General features: G+C 43.5%; 1 protein-coding gene across 7 annotated transcripts in view; it reads left to right on the top strand.

Moving 5' to 3' along the window:
* STX8 (syntaxin 8) overlaps positions 1-25720 on the top strand; it is a 261363-nt gene that overhangs the window by 151857 nt on the left and 83786 nt on the right. For all 7 annotated transcript variants that reach the window (XM_038536861.1, XM_038536865.1, XM_038536867.1 and 4 more), the window contains one exon: positions 8717-8818. In XM_038536861.1, the coding sequence (XP_038392789.1) occupies positions 8717-8818 (102 nt within the window). The remainder of the gene's footprint in view (positions 1-8716; positions 8819-25720) is intronic.

Here is a 25720-nt window from a genome sequence, read left to right as displayed (position 1 = left end):
AGGGGTTTGTGGCTTTTCTTCCTAATTTGGTTGGGGGCTTCTTATCATAGTACCTGCCATCTTGGGCCTGGCATGTTTGATCTGACTTCTTTTGGACTTCTTTTGAACTCCTTCTTTTGGACTTCTTCTTTTGGACTTCTTCTTTTGGACTGCTGCCAGGACCTTCCCAAGAGCTGGCATGACCCCCTCATTATTGGCCTCCAGGTAGCTTGTTAGAACCTAACTCACTGCCTACTGTCACATAAGCATTTGGTGTACTTTTTGATGCTATTATAAGTGGTAGTGCTTTTACGTTGACTTTTTAGTTGCTTGTCACTAGCATAATAAACATAATTGCTGTTTATAATTGATGTTGTGTCCGCAGGTTTGTTAGTCACTAATTCTTCTAGTTTTTTTTTTTAATATTTTACTTATTTATTTATTTATTTATTCATGAGAGATACAGAGAGAGAGAGAGAGAGAGAGAGGCAGAGACACAGGCAGAGGGAGAAGCAGGCTCCAAGTGGGGAGCCCAATGTGGGACTCGATCCCAGGACTCCGGGATCATGCCCTGAATCAAAGGCAGACGCTCAACCACTGAGCCACCCAGGCGTCCCCTTCTAGTTTTTAAGTAAATCTGTTTTCTCTGTACACAATCATGTCAACTGCAAATATGCATATTTAAATTTTCAAATCTTTTTGCCTTTTTTTCTTGCCTTATTAAGCAGTATGAGACATCTAATAGAATGTTCAGCAGAAGTCATCAGAGGAGATGTCTTCGCCTTGTTCCCTGATCTCAGAGAAAAAGTGTTCTGTATTCCACTGCTAAAGACAGTGTTCACTCTGATGTTTTCACAGATGTCCTTCATCAGGTTGAGGAGATTCTCCTTCAGCCCTGTTTTGTGGAGAATTTGTATCATGAATGGACACTCAGTTTTGTCAAATCCTTTTTCTGCATTTATTGAAATGATGATCAACTCCGTTAGTTTGATCACTGATTTTACACACTTCTCCTTTTCCACTCTTTGCGTTTAGAGCAGTACACCTCTGTCCAAGCTCTGCTTTAGTTGCATCCCACAGACTTTTGTTTTGGATTCTCATGATCATTCAGTTCAAAATATATTGTTTTTCCTGTGATTTTTATTTTTGCCCCATAGGTTATTCCGAGGTAGTTTTTCTTTTTTCTTTTTTTTTTCTTTTTTAAAGATTTTATTTATTTATTCATGAGAGACATACTGAGAGAGAGGCAGAGACATAGGGAGAGGGAGAAGCAGGCTACCTGTAGGGAGCCCGATGTGGGACTCGATCCCAGGACCCCGGGATCATGACCTGAGCCAAAGGCAGAGTTCAACCACTGGGCCAACCAGGCGTCCCTCAGAGGTAGTTTTAATGTGGGGATTCAAATGTGGGATTTTTTTAGTTTTCATCACATGTGCTCTTTCATCACAAAAAAGATTTCTCTCTCTCTCTTTTTTTTAGGAGTTTAGTTATTTATTTGAGAGAGAGAGAGAGCAGAGCAAGAGAGCACACGAGTGAGGAGGAGGGGCAGAGGGAGAGGAAGAAGCAAACTCTTTGCTGAGCAGGGAGCCCATGCAGGGTTTGATCTCAGGACCCTGGGATTGTGACCTGAGCCAAAGGCAGACATTTAACCAACTGAGCCACCCAAGTGTCCCCGAAAAGGTTTCTTTTCATTTCCAATAACACTTCTCGACTTGAAGTCTGTAGTGTAACACTGGTGTAACCATGTCAGCTTTCTCATGCGCATGCTTCCCATGCTGATACTCAAAGCAAGTTTCTTATGAAAGCATACAGTTGTGCCTGCCTGCCTGCCTGCTTGCTTGCTTTCTTTCTTTCTTTCTTTCTTTCTTTCTTTCTTTCTTTCTTTCTTTCTTCTTTCTTTCTTTCTTTCTTTCTTTCTTTCTTTCTTTCTTAATCTTGGCTGATATTCTTTGCTTTTAATCAAGGAGTTAGTCCATTTATATTTAATGTGACTATTGATATAGTTGGGTTTAATCTGCCATCATAGGTATTTATGCTCTCCTTGTCCTGTCTGGTTTTTGTTCCTTTGTGCCTTCTTTCCTGCTTCCTTTTGGGTGAATCATGCATTTTTTTTTTTTTTTTTTTTTTAGTATCTAATTTTATTCCCTCTGTTGTTAAAATCTGTACCTTTTGGTGCGTGTATATGTGGTTTTCTTTTTTCTTTTTTTTAAGTGATTACTTTAGAACTGTGTTGCTCAGTACAGTAGTTGTGACCCACACACAGCTATTAAGTTTCTTTTTTTTTTTTTTTTAATCTTTTTTCCTTCCTTTTTTTTTTTTTTTTAATTTTTATTTATTTATGATAGAGAGAGAGAGAGAGAGAGAGAGAGAGGCAGAGACACAGGCAGAGGGAGAAGCAGGCTCCATGCACCAGGAGCCCGACGTGGGATTCGATCCCAGGTCTCCAGGATCGCGCCCTGGGCCAAAGGCAGGCGCCAAACCGCTGCGCCACCCAGGGATCCCAGCTATTAAGTTTCAATTAATTAGGGCACCTGGGTGGCTCAGTAGTTGAGCATCTGCATTTGGCTCAGATCCTGATCCCCGGGTCCTGAGATCAAATCCCACAACAGGCTCCCTAGAAGGAGCCTGCTTCTCCCTCTGCCTGTCTATCTGCCTCTCTCTCTCTGGGTCTCTCATGAATAAATAAATAAAATATTTAATTGAAAAATATTTCAATTAGTTAAAATGTGAAAAAATTAAAATGTGCCCCTGGCTTAAGGAGGACACTGTTGTGATGACACTGAATGTTGCATGGACGTGCTGAATCACTAAATTCTGCACCCAAATCTAATATTATACTGTATGTTAACTAACTGGAATTTAAATAAAAACTTGAAAAAAAATAAAACCTATCTGGAGAATGGGTTGAGAAGATGGCAGAACTAGAAATAGGAAGTAAGTTGGGAACGTTGTTTTGGAAACACTGGCACAATTTTGTGAGATGTTAGTAATAGTTGAAGAGCTATTGTAGGACCCAGAAATCCTGGGAGGCAGGAATGACTCCAGTGGCTACAAATGTCATGTCCGAGTTGGGAGTGGGGGAGGCCTGGTGACTCTGAAGATTTCTAGCATGAGCTAGCAAGTGAATGTTGATGCTGTTAGTGGGGGCAGGGAATGTAGGAGTCAGGTTTAGATATTTGTCAGAATTTCAAAGTACAAGTGAGTGTAGGCAGCTGGCTGCCTGGGTCCAGAATTTTGGAGACCTACGAAGAACAGAGACTTTTGAGTTTCTAATTCACAGACTGAGGAAATAAAAAGGTATATGAAATCACCATGGTAGTGTTATAGAGTAAAAATATACAGAAGTGTGGGATTGCCAGCATTTAAGGGGAAGAGGAGACTCTAGGCAGAGTCTGGGGACAGATGGAAGGAAGGCTGGGAGAGAGAATGTCACTGAATACGAGGGAATAGAATCATGAGTGAATTGTTAAATGGCAGTGAAAGGTTTTCTAGGCAGGTGTTCTATAGGTAATATTTGACAAATTAGGCTTAAATCTGCTGGTCTAAGATGCAGCAAAGTGCTTTGAAAATATGTCTTTTAGACTCTATCCATTCGTTCGTTGCCTTTATCTGTTTTCATTTATTTTATCTGCCTGTGTACTAGGCACTCTCCTGGGAATTACAGGTAGAGCCTTGAATGAAAATGAGTCTCTGTACTACTCTTTCAGCAAAGAAAGACATGCAAGCAAATATTAGAATATGAAATGTAAGGGTCTGGAAATAAACAGAGGCTGTAGGAAGGGCTGCAGGAGCCCAGGAAAAAGAGCAGCCAGCTATTTTGTGCCTTCCACATGCCATTCCTTCCATATCGATCATTCTCTTCCTGCTTCTTCACCAACATGGCCTTCGAAACTCAGCTCCAGCATCCTCTGGAACCTTCCTTTGATTACTTTTATTTCTTTAACAGAAACAGTGACTCATATTAGACAGTGTACCTCTAAAGCAATCAAAGAAAGAAAAGAAAGAAGAAACAGAAGAAACCTGAGGAACCTCCCAGATCAATCGTTAACCTAAGCTGCTCCTTCAAGCCGACAAATTAAACGGATATCAAACCAGATAAACGTTGTAACGGGACACAGCGGCCCCGGACAGCGACGCCGCGAATTCGTTTCATCCCTAAGCGTTCAGAAAGCAGGTCGAAACGACCCCCTATAAAGCAATATGACTACGCCGCGCCACGAATGTAAGCAGCCATAAGCGACATACGAACGCATTTACCACTAGAAGAGAGCAAAAAGAGACAACCGCGCCCTCAACTATTATTCTTTGACGGCTCCCCCATTACTTTCATCCCAGGCGAAAGCTCAAATAGGTGCAAGCTGCAGCTGACTATGCCCCGCGGAAGCCTTCGCCGACAAGACACCAGAGATCTCACATGAACCAACCGAAAAGTACATCCAGCATACATTGGCTCGCTCCAGACAATGACTGAATACAACTAGACGGACACAACGAAAAACAGTACCAACAAGCACAAACTAGTAAACCTTTTCGGATAAATATGCATCATAGACTCTCCCCCCAAGACCACTAATCCAGAAAGAAAGATGACATCTTCTAACCATGCACACGAAACAAAGTCGCACCATAGCAAGATAAGAAAGCAAAGACCAACACCATCGAAAGAACTCTCACATGTTCCAGAAGCACACAACGAAATCAATAGCACCAAGAGAAGAGTCAAAGAAAAACCGTTTTAAGAAAGAATAAAAGAAAGATCACACAAAAGAATAATGTACTCCCAACTTTACAGGAGAAGACCCCCCCCACGCAAAACCCTGAAAAAAAGAAAGCCTAGCACCAACCAGACTTAACAAAGTAGACTCTAAACATCCCGAAATAAGACACAGAAAACGCCCCAGCATCCTTCGAACAACGGAAAAGAAACAAGTAAAAAACTAGACGTTGCATCGACACCCCAGATGAGTCTTATCCAAGCTCACTATAGAAGCCCGACAACCCAAGAAAAGAACACAGAAAGAAAAGCACAAAAGCACCAAGCAACAAGAAGAAGAAGGCAAAGACCTGATACGACGCCCGAACCCTTCCACCAGCACCGTACTCAGTCGTGCCCCACGCCCTTAAACATAGAAATGAAAGAACCTTCCCCAGACAAGAAAGACGCTAATCCCCGAGCACCTCTTACTCACTCAAGACAAGAAAGAAAAGAAAAGCAAAACGTAATAGAAGAACAAGTATTTAGTACGTCCCCCTCCACCTAACCGAAAACTAACAAGCTATAAAAGAAGTAAAATGGCAAAGCGAGGACGGACCGTACAAAGGACACATACAAACAGTCAAGAAAATGACGCAACACCCATAGGAACACACAAGAACAATCACCGGCCATGGTGACACAGTCTCCCTTTACCAACTCCCAACGGCAATCCCCGACGTACCAAAAGCGACTCCACACCCAAGGCCAGCAACACCTAATACCCGTGACACAAAGAAGAGAAACAACCCAATGACAAACAACACATGAAGCCAAGACAAACCATTTCCTAAACTCACCCAAGATAAAGACCAAATAAAACACGAAACCAAGACCCCCTCGATCAACGAAAACCACCTAAGAAGAAGCCGAAACAAGAAATACCCATACACCGACAACAAAAGACATTAACAGAACCACAACAAGAACATAGACAAACCACCAGTAACCATTCACAAGAGCCGTCCATACCACAAACAGACTATAGAAAAATTCAGCACAAAAACAAATGACCACAGCCGTATTAATGCAAACCAAGATCCAAAACCCACTAGCACCGAACAATAGAAACCTAACGAGAAAGCGACGCACACATTGACATACCCCCAGCGGAAATTAATACCCACCAACTCCCCCGGACATCACCTTACCTTCACCCAAACCCATTCACCATCCCAACAACGAAACACCATACCGCCCAAAAACATCCTATCATTGCGAAGCAACACTAAACGCCCAGTACGACCCTCTTCACTCTGGCCCCGCCTGACAATGCGGCGCAAAGAAAAGATGACCAAGAAAAACCCAAGCCCACCGAATCTACGAATACCAGAAACCCAGATCAGACTATCCAAGTCCGAGTCTCGATGAAATATGACTACACGATAAGGGACATGAAAACTACCTCCCGCTTTGAACCCACCCACCTCCAACTTAAGAAACCAATGCTCTAAGAGGAAATAACGCGGCGGACACACAAGAAAGGAAGAAAGATAATTTCAAGAAGCTAGCTAAACCCAAAGCCCCCCCAAGCAACATGAGAGATAGGAAAATCCAGAACAAAGACCCTCACAGCGAAAAGGCACTATCCACCAGCAAAAGGATAGCCAACATAACGGATATTCGGAATAGGACCCAATGAATAGTTTCGAACGTTAGCGAAGAAAGGAAATCAATAAATTACCTCCAACCCACACACAAGCCACGGAAAACCAAGGACAAAGGGAATCCCACCAAACACACTATTACTTGCGCTTGGAACAGGCAAAACCTAGCGCTCCTAAAGGCGACAGACGGACACCACGGAGCGAAACAACACAACCCTCCCATGTGTATTAAAGGAAATAGACTTGAACCAGCACGGCGTTAATTAGCCGCAATCAACTCATCAGAACCACATGGAAAACCAGGAACTCTAAGGCAAACCCTGGTGATCAGCGTCCCGCACAATCTCCCCACCCCCCGGATTCCTACCGAGAACACCACGCCACAAATTCAACGGACTCCCGCGAAAATTAACTATAAGACTAGCGCCCATCCACAACCACCAAACAACTTAAGGGCCACGGAAATTGATTCTTTCAACCCATCATCCACCATCCTCCGCGAACTCCGCAAGATTAAACCCCCTCCAAATCCATTCCATTAAACTCTTAGACGTAAGAAAAAGAAAACCGGAGATAACGAGAATACTCTAACCGCCCCCCCATCAATAGGGACCTAAACGTGACGTCCCAATCACCTACAGTCTACAATCGACAACAACTTCCTAACTAACACCACAGCTAACCAAAAAGGACTATGAAACATACTCCTAAGTTCGAAGGAAAAAAAGGGTTAACTACCAGAACCCCCTCTCGTCGCGTACCCCCACCCAAAGGAATACAGCGAAGGAAATCTACCATCTAAGGAATACTAATTATGGATATACCAGCAAAGACAAGTGCAAACCTAAACTCGGTAAATACCAAAGTTTACAATGATAAAGGCAATACCCCTCCAAGGAAGGAAAACAAAAAGGAAAAGGAAAGGAAAGAAAGGAAAGGAAAGGAAAGGAAAGGAAAGGAAAGGAAGGAAGGAAGGAAGGAAGGAAGGAAGGAAGGAAGGAAGGAAGGAAGGAGGAAAAGAAAGAAAAGAAAAAAAGAAAAGAAAAAAGAAGAAAGAAAGAAAGAAAGAAAGAAAGAAAGAAAGAAAAAAGAAAAAGAAAGAAGAAAGAAAGAAAGAAAGAAAGAAAGAAAGAAGAAAAGAAAGAAAAGAAAAGAAAGAAAGAAAGAAAGAAAGAAAGAGAGAAAGAAAGAAAAGAAAGAAAGAAGAAAGAAAGAAAAACAGAGCAGGGGAGGGAAGGAGTGAGGAACGGGAACCAAAATGGAAAAAAAAATAGTATGTACTCATTAGAAGGACTTCAAATAATATGGAAAATACAAGGAAGATCACCCAAGATCCCAGCACCTAGAAGTAATCATTATTCACATTAGATTGACATCATCCAGATATATCCTTGTAGGTCTGTCCATACAAAAGGGTGGATGGAAATAATTTTACATCATTAGGATCACACTATATGTGCTATTTTAAGGGTTGCTAAGTGCTTAATTTCACTTTAAGGAGATTAGCGTAGTGTCAGCGATACTTCCAATTTTAAAAGAAGAGGATTAGTAAAAAAAAAAAAAATGCTGAACTTCACATAAAGGGTTCTTTACAAAAGACAGTAATTACTAAAAGATCCATCTAAGGTGACGAAGAAAAGATGGTGGTTTTGAAAAGCCATACATCCCCATATGTTTCCCTTTTCAACAACTCAATAGGACTCCTCTGTGAAGTGATGGAGAAATTAACATGTCCAACTTCCTTCCACCTCCCCCACCCCGCCCCCAAACCCCAGCCCCCAACTGCTTCCTGACTTCCAGTTATAATTACAGCATCACCATGTACAACATTTATCTACCTTTCTATAACATAATCCATGTGTCTGTTGATCCCCGGGCTCAATATTTCGATGGCCCCAGCTCTCTCCACCATATCTTTAGTCATGGTCTCTGTCTTCTCCATCCTAGATTTCTTTATTTCTACTCACCTCTTGCTTGGCTAGATTTCATCATCAAGTGGCTTTCTCAAGAAGGACCCCAGTGGTCACTGGAGTCCCCCGGAGTCTGTCCACCAGCCTTATGCTGGAATGACAGCTGGCTGAGCATAACTTTGCTGGGTCTTGCTTTCTCTCCCTTGGACTTCTGACAGTTAATCCTCCTCTGTGTCCCAGACTCATGGGAAATCAGGTTTTTTCTTTACTACTACACCCCCCCCTCATGCCACCTCCACCTTTTATGAATCGGAATTGCAGATTGCAGGAAACATACATGAGCTCTTTACCTTTTCCCTCACTGCACGGGAGAGAATTAGTGGGGAGGCTGGCCATGGCTATGATCCTGTGATGTGAGCCAAGGTCTTTCTGCAGTATTAACCACGAATTTCTGTCTTCCTTTCTAGAGATAATTGATGACCTTGCCAACCTGGTGGAAAACACAGATGGGAAGCTCCGCACCGAGACCAGGCGTGTGAACATGGTGGACAGAAAGTCAACGTCTTGCGGTAAAGGATAAGCTAACCTTAAGATTTTGCCTCTCTCAAAGCCTGCAGATTTACTCTGCTTTCATTTTCCCACATTTGTCTAATTCCTGCAGGGATCTGGTTGCTCTTCTAATGCAGACAGTCCCATTTAATGAAGCATTGAAATTGCTAAAAGAGACCCAAATCTTGTGAAAATGAAGTGAGATGTAGGGCTGGGTGGCCCTGTCCATTAAGCATACCACTTTTGATCTCAGCTCAGGTCTTGATTTCAGGGTCGTGAGTTCAAGCCCCATGCCTAGTGTGGAGCCTCCTTAAAAAAATAATACTGAAATAAAATAAAACGAAGTGACTTGCTCCAGGTATGGGAGAAGTACAATGCATTGCTAATCTTTTAAAATTTAAAATAGGAAACCTCTCTGTGTGTTTACAGAGGAATACCAGTTTGGGAAATTATGTGACGATATGCAGATGGGTGCTGGTAGATCCTCGCGGGTGTTAAAAGCGATCTTGCTTCCTTTGTGCCTTTTTATGATCATGAGCTTAGATGCCCTGGTCCTGCCCTAGAGGTTCTGATTAAGTAGGGCCAGGATGGAGTGGATAAGTGTTCCTTATTTAACAAATACGGCAGGACATTCTGGTGCAGGTACTTGCTACACTGCTGAGGCTCCGATGCAGAGTTCTATGAGGTTTGAATTGTCTATTGCCTATGCAGGGTATCTTGCCCGAGGTAAGTGGTGATAGATGGTAGTGACAGTAGTGGTGACTGCAGTGATTGCTACTGGGTTGCTCTTCATCTCACAAAGGCTCATAAGGTTTATGAAGCTCATACCTTTATTGCAAACAGAAGTACAACAGCACTCAAAACACCGGTGTCTGAGCACGTGCTTTGCCTATTAGCCCTTTTGATACAAAAAATACAATGGAGGGATCCCTGGGTGGCACAGCGGTTTAGCGCCTGCCTTTGGCCCAGGGCGCGATCCTGGAGACCTGGGATCGAATCCCACGTTGGGCTCCCAGTGCATGGAACCTGCTTCTCCCTCTCCCTATATCTCTGCCTCTCTCTGTGTGTGACTATCATAAATAAATAAAAATTAAAAAAAAATACAATGGATTCCCTCCAATCTGTCCCGTTTTAGAAAATAGATCTCAGGCAACCCAGGTGGCTCAGCGGTTTAGCTCCACCTTCAGCCCAGGGTGTGATCTTGGAGACCCGGGATCGAGTCCCACGTCGGGCTCCCTGCATGGAGCCTGCTTCTCCCTCTGCCTGTGTCTCTGCCTCTCTCTCTCTCTCTCTCTCTCTCTCTCTGCCTCTCATGAATAAATAAATAAAATCTTGAAAAAAGAAAATAGATCTCTGTGCGGGGATGACCTGAGATGTACAGCCTGGGGGGCCTTACGTTCTTTATCTGACATGCTGGTGAAGCAGAAGTCTAGAACAACAGGGTGACTGAGGACAGGCAGCCAAGGACTCGAGAACCTCGGGAACCTCAGGGACCCTGTGGGGCCTCCCTGCTCCCCTGTTACCACCTGCCTGTGCTCCCTAGCCCAGGAGTTCTCATACACCAGATACCAGCCACTCTGTGCTGCTGCTCCAAGGAGCGTGCACTTCTTTCTGCTTCCTGCTGAAGGCAACATCTCCTTGCTTTTTGCTTTACCAACAACCTTCTCATGTAACTTCTGCTCCCAGGGACTTTGTTCTGCACCAGATCTTTTGGAAATAGAGAGATGGGGGTTCATACCCCTCCTCTTGCATATCTTAATTGATTTTTATTTCTGTAGAAACTTAAGCTTGCTCAGTCTTGGTTGCCCGGCTTGTAAAAGAGCAGACAATGTGGTTATCAAAATTAAAGTATATAGAATATGTGAGGTGTCTAATGCCATCTTCCCTGACTTTCCATATTTAGGGGGGAAGCCTTGCAGTGGGGAGAGTGTGAGAGGGGGAGTTCCAGAGCCTGGACTTGCATTCCAGCTCCACCAGTCACCAGCTATGCGCCCTTGGGAATGCACAAAACTCCCCTTTGGGTTTCCTTGTCTTTGAAATGGGAATGCTAATGATATATCCCTGAGAGCGTGTTGTAAGGGATAAAAGAATCAATATAAATATAGGTAAAGATACAGGTACAGTTACAGATTATATGGATACAGATACATAGCACTTAGAATAGTATGTGGCACAGAGTAAGCTGTGAGCAAGTATTAGCTATCATCTCTACGTGTCTAAAGTAGGAATAGTCCTGGGCAGTTAAGCATCTGACTCTTGATTTTGACTCAGGTTGTGATCTCAGGGTTATGGGATTGAACCCTGAGTTGGGCTCTGCACTCAGCACAGAGTCTGCTTGAGATTCTTCTTCTCCCTCTCCCTCTGCCCACACCCCCCCCACCGCACTTGCTCACTCTGTCTCTAAATAAATAAATACGGGCAGCCCTGGTGGCTCAGCGGCTTAGCGCCACCTTCAGCCCAGGGCGTGATCCTGGAGACCCAGGATCAAGTCCCATGTCGGGCTCCCTGCGTGGAGCCTGCTTCTCCCTCTGCCTGTGTCTTAGCCTCTCTCTCTCTCTCTCTCTCTCTCTCTCTGTGTCTCTCATGAATGAATAAATAAAATCTTTATAAAATAAATACAATAAAGTCTTTAAAAATAAAGTAGGAATAGGCTTCCCAATTCAGTGACAATATTTCTTAAAGTCTTTTTTATATGCAAAGCAGCCACGCTGTTATTAATTTGGGATGAATGTATTTATAGACACATTGGTAAGCTTTTTGTATTTGCAGAGCAGTGGCCCTCTGCACATGTTATTCATGAAGTTGTAATGAATGTTACTTCTGTTGCCAGTATTTTTATTTTATGGTATTGCTTAGTGTTGGTGTTTATACCCAGAAATGTGCATAACATCTTCTGACTTGAACTGTTTCATTTTTTTTAATAGAAGAAATTTAGAGATTCTTGTAATTACTAAAATGCATGTTTTTAAAACTTGGTATCTTAAAATAAGTTAACTCTAAATTTGTCTTATGTACCATTTATATTTAGTTATAGATAATCTGTAACAGAATTACAATTGGCCCTTGCACAATTGAGAGGTCAAGGGTGCTGAACCCCCCCTCGGCAGGTGAAAATCTGCATATAGCTTTTGAATCCTTCAAAACTTAGCTATTAAGACTACTGTTGACTGGAAACTTTACCTGTAACATTAACAGTCAATTAACACATAGTTTGTATGTTATATGTATTCTATATTTTACTCTTACAAAAAAGGAAGCTAGAGAAGAGAAAATGTTAAAATCATAAGGAAGAGAAAGTACATTTATAGTACCACATTGTGTTTATTGACAACTGTCCACATGTTAAGTGGACCCGCACAATTCACACCTGTGTTGTACAACGGTTAACCATATATGTAGGGGCTTGTAAGAGAGAAGTCTAGTTGTGCAGCCGCGTTAAATAGACATTTCTTTAGTCTTTCAGTGTAAATACTTCAAAGAAAATTATTTCCTCTTATCTCATCAATTTTTTGCCCTAATATTTACTTAGCAGTGCCATTAGTATGATAGATCAACACCCCAGTAACTAACCTTATAGCATTTCTGATGCCTGCTACCTTTAAAGGAAAATTTATTGTGTGTATATTCTTATAGGGAAATCTATAATTACGTATATGTTTGTTGGCAAGCAGTGCTAGTTTCTGCATATTGATAAAGGTTCATCAGGAGTCCCAAGCTCTAGAGAGGTCAGACTGGCTTCATGACACCCCACAATTAACTTCTAAGTCTCCCGCTGATCAGTACGAAGCCTGTGAATTTACTATGCCCTGTGGAATTTACTGAGCGAGTCCAGCAGCCCTTGCCAAGATTGACCTAAATTTTTTTTTTTTTTTTGGTAAAGATTTTATTTTTATTTATTTGAGAGCACAAGCAGAGGGAGAGAGAGAAACATACTCCCCGCTGAGCAGGGAGCCCGATATGGGGCTCAATCTGAGATCATGACCTGAGCTAGAGCCACATGCTTAAGTGATTGAGCTGCCCAGGCACCCCTAATAACCTAACTTTTAAAAAAATTTATTACGGTAAAAAGATACATAAATATAAAACATATATAAAATTTGCCATTGTAACGATTCTATTTTTTTATTTTTACTTTTTAAAGATTTTCTTTATTTATTCATGAGAGAGACACAGAGAGAGAGAAAAGCACAGACACAGGCAGAGGGAGAAGCAGGCTCCATGCAGGGAGCCCGATGTGGGACTCGCTCCTGGGTTTCCAGGATTACACCCTGGGCCAAAGGCAGGTGCCAAACCGCTGAGCCACCCGGGCTGCCCCATTGTAACGATTTTAAGTGTGCAGTTCAGTACATTCACGCCACACAGCCTTCAGCACTGTCCTCCTCAGAACCTTTCCATCTTCTCCAGCTCTTACCCCATGAAACATTGACTCTCCCTTCTTCTCCAGCTGGCCCCTGTGAGCCACCACTGCTTTCTGATGACACCAGGTACCTCATAGGAATAAACTCACACAGTATTTGTCCTTTCGTGTCTGGCTAATTTCATTCAAAAAAACTCTTCAGTACTCTTGCATGCTGTAGTGTGTGTCATGAATTCCTTTCTTTTTCAGGCTAAATAATATTCCTTTGCATATCCATACTACATTTTGTCTATCCATTTATCTGTCAGCAGACCTTTTGGCCATTATGGTGAGTAATGCCTGCATGAACGTAGGTGTACAAACACTGATTCAAGACACTGCTTTTTTGTGTATATGCTCGGAAGTCATCTTGCTGAATCAAATGGTAAATTTGGTGTTTATTTTTTTTTAAGGAACAAGTTTATTAACCTGTCCTTTTGTTTTACTTCCAATCCTTAAACTCTCTCTTTAAAAAAAAAAAAAAATTTATTTTAGAGAGATCGAGAGAGCATAAGCAGGAGGAGAGGCAGAAGGAGAAGGAGAGAATCCCAAGCGAAGTGCTCCACATTGAACGTAGAGCCTGATGTAGGACCCAACACAGGGCTCGATCTCATGTCCCCAGGGTCATGCCCTGAGCCAAAATCAAGAGTTAGACACTTAATGGACTTAGCCACCCAGGTGGCCCCGCCCCGAGTCCTTAAACTCATAGATACTTTCTGGTGGTTTGATTATTTTCCTGATAAAGCCCATACGCAGGCAAGAGTCAGGGACTTTTTATCCAGAGAGAGGCAGACAGGTGGAGTAGAAGTTACTACCCTGGCCCACCCCAGCTGAAAAGTATAACAGGAGACCTTTCCCCCATTGAAGTGGGTGGCCAGAGAGCATCCCTAGGGTAAGAGTGAACCAGGAGTAAGGTACCCTTGGGAAGTATGGAGAAGGCAGCCTTGGCACTGAGAAAATTAGAGAAGGAAATAGACAAAACCATAGTTCCTGACAAGTCATGGGCACAGAAGGGCCCTTATGTGGATTTGCGTAATGGGCATCCATACCCAGGATGAGCCAGGAAATCACATACTCTGTATGTGGTCTGGGGCAGATACAGGTGCTAAAGCTCTAGGCTCCTGGCAGAAATAATGACCCGCCTGTCAGGAAGAGGGCATCTTTATCCCTGGTCTCGAAAAATCAACCCAAAACGAATGGTTCAGAGCAGTGACCAGCACACAAAGATAACCTAGCAACATGAGCTGGAACCAGCAACAGGCCACAGTTACCAATCTGCACAGACTCACAGTTGTAGAATTATCAGACACAGATAGTTAAAATCAACTATGCTTGGTATATTTTAAAGAAAGAAATGACAGGCTTGAAAGGATCTTCAGAAAATAGGAAACCTTAAAAAGTAGCAGAAAACTTGAGAAGGGACCAAAACCAAGCTCCTACAAATTAAAAAAAAAAAAAAAAAAAAAAAAAAAAAAAAAAAAAACCTGAAATTTGAAACTCAGTGGGCATATTTGGTAGCAGCAGCAGCAGCAGAGAGAATCAACCAGGGGACAAGCTCTGAGAAAATATAAGCCATATTCCCTTTCCAAAAGTGCTAGTAGCTAGCACTTACAAGAGGATGTCCAAATGCTGTGCCAGTTACATTACGGTCTTAATAAGAAAGGGTTTAGAGGGCTTGGTCCAGGACCTCAAGTCATAGCAAAGGGTTGATTCCCCTGCCCTTCCCAAATGCAAGACGCGATCGTTCCCATGTAAACACACACACGCGAAGCCACAAGCAAGGTATATTTTAACTGTTGGTGGGGTAGGCGTTAAGCAACCCCCTCAAATGTCCCTCGATTACTGTTCACGTGGCACTCTGTTTGTTTAACTGCAGGGACTCGCGTGAGCTGAGGGTAGCAGGCACTACATGATCATTTTAAGTGCAGGAGTAGGTTGTGAACCGTGAAATGGTCTTTTGTCTCCCTCCCCTGGGCATGTCTTCCTTGCTGATCTGATACATACATAAGTCATAGACGCTTTCACAGGGAAGAAAGTTCCAGTTATTCTCACAGACCGAATTGCACGGGGGGCCACACAGCAGGGCCCAGTGATGAATTTGTTTGTGCTGTTGTTAACAAAGGATTCAAGCACTGCTTTGTAAACCTTTCACTCAGGAGCCCCGGCTGTAAAAATTGTACTGAGATCTTTGTCCAGCAATTCCTCCTTCGTTTTCCCTGCCCACCCCTGGCCCCCCAAATAGCATCTGGAAACCAAGATTTTCTTTTTCCAGCTCCCAAACATGAATTAGACTGGTATTTTCCGTGGGTCACGGAAATATGTACTTGCAGATCCTGTTGCTTGTGTCAGGGTGTCTCCATAAAAGCAAGACCTTTGTCATTGCCGTTAAATATTCAGTGTGCCTCGTCCTCATTAGAATTCAAAATAGAGCTTCGTCTGAGTCGGACGGACGAAGCCAATTGTGAAGGCCAGACTGAGAGTTCTGAATGACTCGGGGTGAGGGACAGTGCTGCTTGCTTCTCAGCATATTGACTATTATGTAATGTTGTCTAAGCACGTCGATTGTGATTGTAGCCACACTCGAGAGATGCGAGAAATCCACCCAACTGACATTGCGCTAACAGTGTCCAAACCTGGGACCTTTGATTGGCCTTCAGCATTTTAGCATGTGGCTGTCTTAGGGACGCTTACAAGTAGTACCACACAGCACCAATGTGCCCCAGCGGGGTCACAAGGTGGGCTCTGCTTCTTAGGACCTGGGTGCCTGGGAAAGCCACCTGCCCCATCTGAGGTCATGCCTCTTCGTTTATGAAAATGAGGGACCACATGGTGACTCTGCAGATACAGTGAGAGCAAGCTGGTGGCACAGTGAGTGATTCTAGTGTGTCCTCAGCACATGCCACCTATGTGAAAGTGTGGGTTTAAATTAGTTGCTGAGGGGCCCCTAGGTGGCTCAGTGGTTGACCACCTGCCTTCGGCTCAGGGCGTGATCCCGAGGTCCTGAGATCGAGTCCCGTATCGGGCTCCCCGCAGGGAACCTGCTTCTCCGTCTGCCTGGTCTCTGCCTCTCTCTCTGTGTCTCTCATGAATAAATGAATAAGATCTTTAAAAAAATAATAAAAGTAAATTGGTTGCCAAGGGTCGCCTTGATAAATAAGATTCAGAGGCTCGGACCATTGGAAGTCAGCAAAGCAGGGCTGTTAAGGAGTACAGTGATGATCTGAGAAAGTTGGACAGGGATATTCTGGAGCTTGGAGGTTCACATCATCATTAAATTGGAAATGGAGTCCCTTTCTTTCAAATAAACTAAAGTTTATAATTTTGTGGCTGAAGCCATTATCGGGCCTGAAATTGGTAAGGGGCACCTCTAGCACATCGCGGAGGGCGCTGCCTTCCCTCAGATAAGCGCGAACATATATTTTTCTTATATTAGCTCTTTTGAACCTAACACAAGTAGGAAGCTGAATTTTAAGTTGTCTGGCTTATTTAACTAAACTTGGAGACCATTAAATCTCTCAAGGAATTGTTTTCAAAACCCTACAACAGGGGCACCTGGGTAGCTCGGTGTGTTAAGCATCTGCCTTTGGTTCAGGTCATGATCTGAGGGTTATGAGATCAAGCCCCATATCGGGCTCCCTGCTCATTGCGGAGTCTGCTTCTCCCTCTCCCTACTCATGCTCTCTCTCTCAATAAATAAATAAAATCTTAAAAAATAAATAAAACCACCACCAACACAGATAATTTATTTTATTTTATTTTTTTTATTGGAGTTCAATTTGCCAACATACAACACAGATAATTAGATATCTAACTACAGAGCAGAAGAATAACTGTGCGGGTTCTTTTGTTTCTCTTACTGCTTATTGAGAATAATATTCTTGCCCTATCATCTGCTTCTTTCTCTTCTCCTCCTGAGATACTGAGATAATCCAGTGAAATTCATCTGTTCCCTTATTCTTTACAGACCTGCTTCTGTCTCTGTGCCCCACTGCTGTCTTTCATTCCACGTCTATGCCCAGCCCTCCACTGATTCATGTCTGCCTTCAAAGCCATCTTGTGCTCAAGCTTCATCTCCCATCCATCCATTCATTCTTTTCTTCTCTATCAGCACACGGCATCAGCTGTGGGCCAGACACTGGGCTCGATCCTGGAGCCGAAGGGTGAGTAGGGTACAGCACCTTTCCCGGGGGACTGTAGAGTGGAGAAGGACCCAGTGTAGATCCCCAGTGACTGCAGGTGGTGCAGGTAGAGAAGGATCTCAGCCTGGGGGCTCCAGGGTTCCAGGAGGATGCACCATGGGAGCAGAGGCCTGAGGAGGGAGCAGGACGGGCTTCCCCTGGGTCTGGTCTGGTAACATGGAAACTCAAAGTAAGCAGGATGTGTAATCTGAGACCCCATGTGAGGGAGTGAGGGAGGGGAGAAAAGGAGAGCAGGACAGAAGGGAAGGTGGGCAGACCTGTGTCAGAACTGGAGAGGAGGGTTTGCTAGAACATTCAGAGCTAACACGTTCCCTGAGAGCACTGTGAGCCAGCCAGGCTTGGAGCCTGCTGGCCAGAGACTGTCGGTGCCTGGAATACTTTTCTAACTTATTAATTGAAACTTCAAGGAAAATCTACTTCTGATCTTAATATTTTGGTACCTCTAGTCATTTTTTTTCTACTCATAGTATTTTTACACAATGATGACAGTACTCTATTTTTTTTTTTTACAGTACTCTATTTTTAATCCTTCTATCTTTTTAACATTTTATTATAAGCCCTTTTTTTCTTTTGGCATCAAGAGTACTGTTCAATCAAATAGATGTAGCATCATTTACTTAGGGGGGCTTGTTTGGGGGCTCTTCAACTGTTTCCTCATTTGGCTGTATAAATAATGCTGTATTACATACATCAAGCTTTTTTCTGTATATAAGATTTTTTTCTGGGACGCCTGGGTGGCTCAGTGGTTGGGCATTTATTTGCCTTTGGCCCAGGGTGTGATCTTGGAGTCCCAGGATCGAGTTCCACATCGGGCTCCCCACATGGAGCCTGCTTCTCCCTCTGCCTGTGTCTCTGCCTTTCTCTCTCTTTCTCTCTCTGTCTCAAATGAATGAATGAATGAATGAATGAATGAATGATAAATCTTTTAAAAAAATAAGTTTTTTTTTTCCTGTCAAGTAGGGTATGAGGTAGGATCCTTCCAGGGCCAGAATCAGACATGGGGTCTGGCTCTTATTTCGACAGGGCCCTGATGGGGAGGTTGTTTGAACAGAAAAGGGCCAGGAGGCTGGAGGGATGGAGACAGAGCACTCATCCCTGGGCAGAGAGAGCAAGGCCAGGATGCTGCAGCCAGAGTAGCTAAGTGTCCCCACCTCTGTTGGTCAGAGAAGGGGTGCAGAACCAGCCAGGCCTGGCTGCCAGTGGTGGGCAGAGGAGGCATCTGGTCACATTGGACTTCATTAAGGAGCTCCCTCAAAATGGAACCTGGGGCTGGATCTGGACAGCCAGGGAAAAAAAAAAAAAAAAAAAGCAAAACAAAAGGCAGCCATTACAACATCATGACTTATTTCCTAAGTAGATTTATTTAGGCCCAGGATGGGAGCACTGTTAGGTTGATAATATTGCCAAATTACTTTCCAGTGATGTAGCAGAAACCAGCCTCCACTCAGACTTGTTAGCCACAGAGTGTTGCTAAAATCCTCACTCTCCTTGAATAACTTCTGGTATTTGAGGTCTGTCTACCGGAAATCCCTTCTTCCTCGATTCCCATGACACAGTGTTATCCTAAGATCATCCTGCCGCTCCAGCTGCTCACCCCTTCCCTTCCTTTGTTCTGGTGTTTGCTGTATGCCACCATCCACTGGGCACTGAAGAGGAGTCAGAGAAGACCTGGTGGCTGGCCTCAGGGAGCACCCAGGAAGGCGGCAAGGGCAGTGCAATAAAGTCTACTGGATGTGCACACAACCCCATCGAAGCAACTTGATTGGGGCCACTCGTTCTGGAAAGTTGAGTGGGAATACAGCAGAGGCAGGTTAGCATTCCGGGCAGTAGGAAATGCAGGCTTGCGGGAGGTACTAAGGCCCGAACAACACTCGATTTCTCAAACAAGAAGTGGGGGGCTGGCTGGAGAACTTCAAGGAAAGTGCATGGTGGCAAAGCTGGGCCAGCCCAAGGGGAGCCCAGGCCACAAACCCAGGCCCCTTTGGGCTGGCATTGCCTTCCTTCTTCCTGCTTCTACTCAGTCTTCCTGGCACTTTACCCTGAAGCTTATTCATCTGCTCTTCTGGACAGTACAACGGTCGACCGGCAGTTCCCATCCTAAACCCAGACTTCCCCTAAAGTTCAAGGTCTGTGTCTTTGCCTGCTGCCAGTCCGTTTCTCTGGCCTGTCCCCCGGCATCCTCGCAATCATGCATCTTCTTCGTACACTGGATGTCCCCAGCTCCAAAGCAGCCCCACGCTCGTTTTCTTGGGAGAAGCCTGAATTCTGGGTCTTCCAGTGAAATCGCCTAGTATGTTCGTGTTGACCGTAAATTATTTTAAAAAAATGTCCACATGGGCCAAATAAAACATGTCACAACGTACACTTGTGGACCTCTCGTTCACATCCATCGAGTCAGCCCCCTGGGCCTGTTTGAGAATGACTCTGAAATCTCCCTCTCCCTTCTTTGTCACTTGATATTCTCGTCGCTCTGTTTCTGGCTCTTGTCACGTTTATGTAGCCATTAAAAATAATGACGATCGAGTCTGTTTATCAGTATAGGAAGATGTGCATGAGTGGAATCTTGATCATATTTATATAAACCGTGGCCCACATCTTCTGGTTTGGTGTATGAATGCAGCAAACGTCCCCCTCCAGCTCTCAGCACTACACAGAGAAATAAGATGAGTCTCTCTGCATAAGGTGCTTATTTTTTTAACATGCTTTTCCCAACTGATTTAAAATTGTTTCCCTCTCTTAGACCTACCTGCTGCATTAGGTGATAGATACCGAGTAGTAAAAGCATACAGTTTACAACTCTTAGGAGATCTGCTTCTGAAACCCAGAAGAAATCTTTGGTGCTCTGATGACCATATTGGGTTTGCCCCTGATGTGTTTCCCTCCCCAGGCACACTTACCTCCTCCCTCCTTCCCAGGCCCTGTGTTTGTTCATGAAATGTGTATAATGCACGTGTGAAGGGTTTGTGGTCAGATATCTTGTATATTGTGACCACATCACTGTTGTCTGCTTTGATTTTGAGTCTCTACTGTAGAAAAGCCCATTTTTCTGCTAACAGCATTTATTTGGGAGGGAGAAATAGGAGCAGTAAGTTCAGATGTCGGTGCTTCAGCTTAATCCAGGCAAAACGAAGCTTTTGAGAGAAGCGCAAAATTGGAAAACCTTTATTTAATGGAAGGTGATTGATAGGGGCTGACAGCTTCAGAGCTATTGCCACCACTGCCTCAGAAGCCTCCACGCTTCTGTAATCTGCCGCGAGGCTATCATCAAGGGGTCAGAGATGATCACAAAGTAGAATCATTTTTTGATTATTGTTTTTGCTTGGTATGGTTTGGAAAGATAAGGTGTGATTTCCAAGAGTAGCTTCTGTTGGGCTGGGAGGTCGTAATTACACTGTGTGGGCCTTGGTCGGTGCTACCCTGTGTACGTGTTTGTGCGTGCTTTCCGGTACTGTCTGTTCACTAGTGACTTCATGTGCTTTCAGCTGGCCCTGTGGGACCTGAAGGCCCTGGCCAGCTTCAAAGGATGGTCAGGAGGCCTGGGACAAGTTGTGTTTTGCATACTCAAAGTATACTTTACCTCTGTTATTTGCCTACTGCCTGTGGGCGGGAGAGAATGCCTGACACCTGCTCAGCATGTTGCCAGCCCAACCTAACCCTTCAGGTCTTCACCGTCACACCCAAGTGCTTCCCATTCATAAATGGGTTTTCTTTTGTATTTGTAAATTAAAATGAAATGAAGAATTGGGTTATGATCCTGACGGAAATTACCCAAGCTGGGTAAGCCCGAGAACAGGACGTCACTGGATGTCTCTGTCCATGTAAAACCAGTGGCTGAGACTAGATGCTCTTTGCAGCTCACCCAATCTGTCGTCCTCTTTCCATACCCCTTTGAAGAGCATCAGGGACCCTGCTGCCCGCAATCCTGCCACACCCAACACATGCACACAGAGTAATAAATCAGAGATGAGCCAGGGGTCTAGACTCAAACTGTGTCTGTCTCATTCCCCGCAGGTTGGCCAGCACCAAGTTAGATACTTGCAGAATTAAGTCATACCTGAACAGGGATTAATTAATTCTGAACATACCTGAACATACCTTAATTCTATCTGCATCATCACATGATGCTAAGTTGGTTGTAAACATTATTAACCAAAAAAAAAAAAAATTATTAACCAATGTCTATGATTTTTCTCATCAGAAAAAAAAAACAAGAAAGGCAGAAATTTTTAATGGAAGATAGACAGTTTGGTGGATTTTAGTCTGTACCCAAATAGGAAAATAAAGGAATGGGGTTATAGGTGTAACTCCTGGTTCTGTGTTCAAAAGTAGCTGCTAGAAAGAGATTCCTAGCACTTTGCTCTCACATCAGGCTATTTCTAGTTACATTTTTAGAAATGAGTTGGCAGGCATTTTTTTTTTTTTAACTTTTTGAAAAACATCTCTGAGGGACGCCTGAGTGGCTCAGCGGTTGAGTGTCTGCCTTTGGCTCAGGGCGTGATCCTGGAGACCTGGGATCGAGTCCCACATCAGGCTCCCTGCATGGAGCCTGCTTCTCCCTCTGCTTATGTCTGTCTGTCTGTCTCTCTCCCTCTGTGTCTCTCATGAATAAATAAATAAAAATCTTTAAAAAAAAAATCTCTGAGATTTAAGCTTTTAGTACAGATTTTCATGCCTCTCCCCTCTTACAAAATGTAAGTATAAACTGGATCAGATGAGCACCTAGCTGGTTTTAGGGTTGTTAAAGTCACAGTTGTTCACAAGTAGATTATCTTCTTCATGTGTAATCAAAACAGAAACAGGCATCAGATTATCCACCTGATTTCCTGTGTCCCCTCTGTTTAGGGGGCCTCCTAGCCCCCAGCCAGTTTTTGGTGGGTGCTCAGAGAATGGGGTGGTTTTACTTGGACATTAACTGTGATACCCAACATTGCTTAGGAGACATAGCAACCACTGATAAATAAAGTTGAGCATTGCTGTCATCTTAGAAATGGTAACAACTCACACCTGGCCATAGTAACATCTAACTCTGTACATAGCATCTCTGTCGGACACGTTTGTTGTTCCGATCATGAGTGAACCCCACTCGTACTTGCTCTTCACCCTTCAGCTTGCTTTGTGGCAGTGCTGATGGTCCAGAGCATCTGCCCCTATGACTTTCTCCTGATCCTAATGAAACATGCCCACCCGGAAGTACATTATGTTGGAGTGAAGTAGAAGGGATTGGGAATTTGTAAGTATTCAAAAAATAGATAATTCTCCCTTACCAAGCCCCTTGGACATGCAGCGTTATCAGCCAGTTATTAACATTTAAGGAACTCGACCCTAGATGTTTCATTGAGAGCTTGAGAGATCCCTCCATCGGCTCCACCACAACTCACCAGTGACTTGGTATTTATTTTTTGGCTCACCTTTTCTTTTTATCTCACAGCCAAGTGATCGTGACAATTTCCAGTCATTGAGCCAGCGTTAAATTCCTAAGAAAAATTGATTTGGGGCTCATTTTCAATCACTGATGAGTTTTCTCTGCCCGTGAGTGTGAACAGTGAGATCAATTTCTCCGGATTAGCAGCAGAATGATCTTTGTATTGGACTTGAGTCTCAGTGGCCCGTGACACAGGCCATCTCCCGTGGCAGGCACCTCGGGTCTCTGCTCATATCTGCACATCAGGCACGTACCTATATCGGCCTTGTGTCTCCTGAATGGCCCTCACATATCCTTCCATATACTCACTCATGCCTGTTAGAGACTTTGGCCCTTGAAGTAATAGCTCCTTTCAAAATGACTTTCGGATTTCTGAAAAAGTCTTCTATATTTTAAAAATTTCTTGTAGATGTGGATCTGAGCGTTTTCATTGTTGTGTTGGCATTGGTCTGGTATAGCTTCCTTCCTGTAAATACACGGAGGAATGAAAAGAAATTGGAGAATGGTCTCTTTAAAGATGAATAGATATGGTGGTCACGCACACTGTGAACAGACCTAAGTGCCCACGGAACCACACACTTAAAGATGGTTCGCATGGTAAATATCATGGCACGCGCATTTGGCCACAATAAAAAATTTTTTTATTTAAAAAACAAGGGAAATTTCATTTCATGAAATTATGGCAAAGTTATATAATTTCTAAGATTCCTTGGCGTCATTTAAAAATAATGTACAATACTATTCCATACAACTGTTTTTTATATGATGTGATAACAGAATCTTAATTATATCGAAACAGATTTGCCTAAGCAAAATAAAAAAAGTAACAAAAACACCCTCAAAAACTAGAGGACATCTCACAAATAACTGTAGGAGAATTAAGCATTATTGTTGCCGTATCTTATTTTTGTCATTCTTATTAGCATTAGTAAGGCACAGTTAACTGATCACTGAAATATTCCTAGATCCAAAATATTGGCAATTTATTTCTGAAACCTGAAAGGAAAGTTTTGTGCCTGGAATGTTTGATTTACAGAGACTTCCTTCTTCCTATCATCAGCCCTTGGCTTTATACTTTTCATATCATTTCAGTAACATGACTCTTGAGCATATTTATCCTTGATAAATGAGGGATGCCATTTGTCTCTCCTTGCTCCTCTCACTTCCATTTTGTTAACAGGTAATGAAGCCTCTAAGGGTACGGGGATGTGCTTTTTCACTTTGCTCGGGCAGCAGGCACTAACTGTGACATCAGGGATCTGTTTTATGCTTACCATGCCTTAGCAAAGTGAAACTTCCAGTCCTTCCAAGCAATGGTCATCCTCTCCCTGATGCAGATTTACATCTCTTCTGCCTGTCTTTTCAACTCAGCTTCTCTTTCTTTCTTCCTGTTTTGTTTTGTTTAAGATTTAATTTATTCATGAGAGACACACACAGAGAGGCAGAGACACAGGCAGAGGGAGAAGCAGGCTCTCTGCAGGGAGCACGATGTGGGACTCGATCCCAGGACCCCGGGATCACGCCCTGAGCTGAAGGCAGGTGCTCAACCACTGAGCCACCCCAGGTGTCCCATTTCTTCCTGTTTTTTAATGTGATCTAGAAGGGCTTCTGTGGTTTTCCTTCTTCCGTATGTATTTCTTAACTGCGTCTTATATTTTTGTGCTGGCTCCAATCAATTTAATAGCGAGACGTGCTGGACTTTAAATATTCTCCCCTCACTGCCCCCACTTCCACCCCCTATCCCCAGAAAGCACCTTTATTGCCAGGTGGTGAAAATTCTAGACCCTAGGCAAATTTCTCAGAACAAGAGCCCTTTTAGCCTATCAGTACTAAATAAATATTTCTAAGCACTTTGCAAAGTGGAGACTATAATCGTGATACAATTTTATGTGTGACAGGCGGGAAATGGAGAGCCATCTGGAAGGAGCTTCTCTTTGTCCTATGGCTGTTCTAACCCTCACTAAACTGAACATAACAACTTGCCTGTGGCAAATTAGAAGATTTGGGTATTTAAAGGCATATATTACATGGGTCTTTTGGGGAAAAAGATCAAATTACTGCTGATTATACCAGTTATAACCCTCAGAATGAACCTGGTGGTTTTACTGAGTTTTTCTGTCCGAGTGATATACAGATTTGTTTATCTGTACCATTCATTTCAAAGAAGCCAGATCGGGGGTCTCTGGCATTGCCAAATAAATGCTCGAGATACCATCTGGTTTGTAGGCAATGGAAGGTAAGAAGGAACCCTTTGCAGAATTTCTGCCTACACATGTGAGGCTCTCTATTCAACTTTTTCTCACTGGGCTGATGGGTTTATTTTGAGGGTAGTAATTCCCACAGGCAGTAATATCTCTTCTCCTCTGTGCAGATGTTACAAGTTGGGCTCAAGGTCCTGAGCTCCGGAGGGGAGGATGCCATATACACACTGGACCCTTGAACAACATGGGTTTGAACTATGCATGCAGGTCCACTCATACACAGATCTTTTTCAACAAATGCAGTATAGTACTGTAAATGTATTTTTTCTTCCTTGTGATTCTTTTAAATAACATTTTCTTCCCTCTAGCTTACTTTCCTGTAAGAGTACAGCATAGAATACATATAACGTACAGAATGTGCATTAATGGGTGGTGTTATCAGTAAGGCTTCTAGTCAGCAGCAGACTGTTAGTAGTTACATTTTGGGGAGGGAGTCAAAAGTTATACAGATTTTCAGCAGCCTGGGGGCCAGCGTCTCTAACTCCTCGTTGTCCAAGGGTCAAGTGTCATTCTCTGAGCCCACAGCCCTGGAGTGTGAGCATCCCCCAAGGGGCTGACTTTAATGAGCTCTGTGGCAACCAGTAGAGCCTGTACCTATCACTCTTGAAGTTGCATCTCTGGCTCTGGGCGCTGGCTTCTTTCTC

The sequence above is a fragment of the Canis lupus genome, chromosome 5 (genome assembly GCF_011100685.1).
Source record: "Canis lupus familiaris isolate Mischka breed German Shepherd chromosome 5, alternate assembly UU_Cfam_GSD_1.0, whole genome shotgun sequence".
NCBI classification, from domain to species: domain Eukaryota; kingdom Metazoa; phylum Chordata; class Mammalia; order Carnivora; family Canidae; genus Canis; species Canis lupus.
Note: the sequence above shows the minus strand (reverse complement) of the source record. Positions and strands in the feature narration are given on the sequence as shown.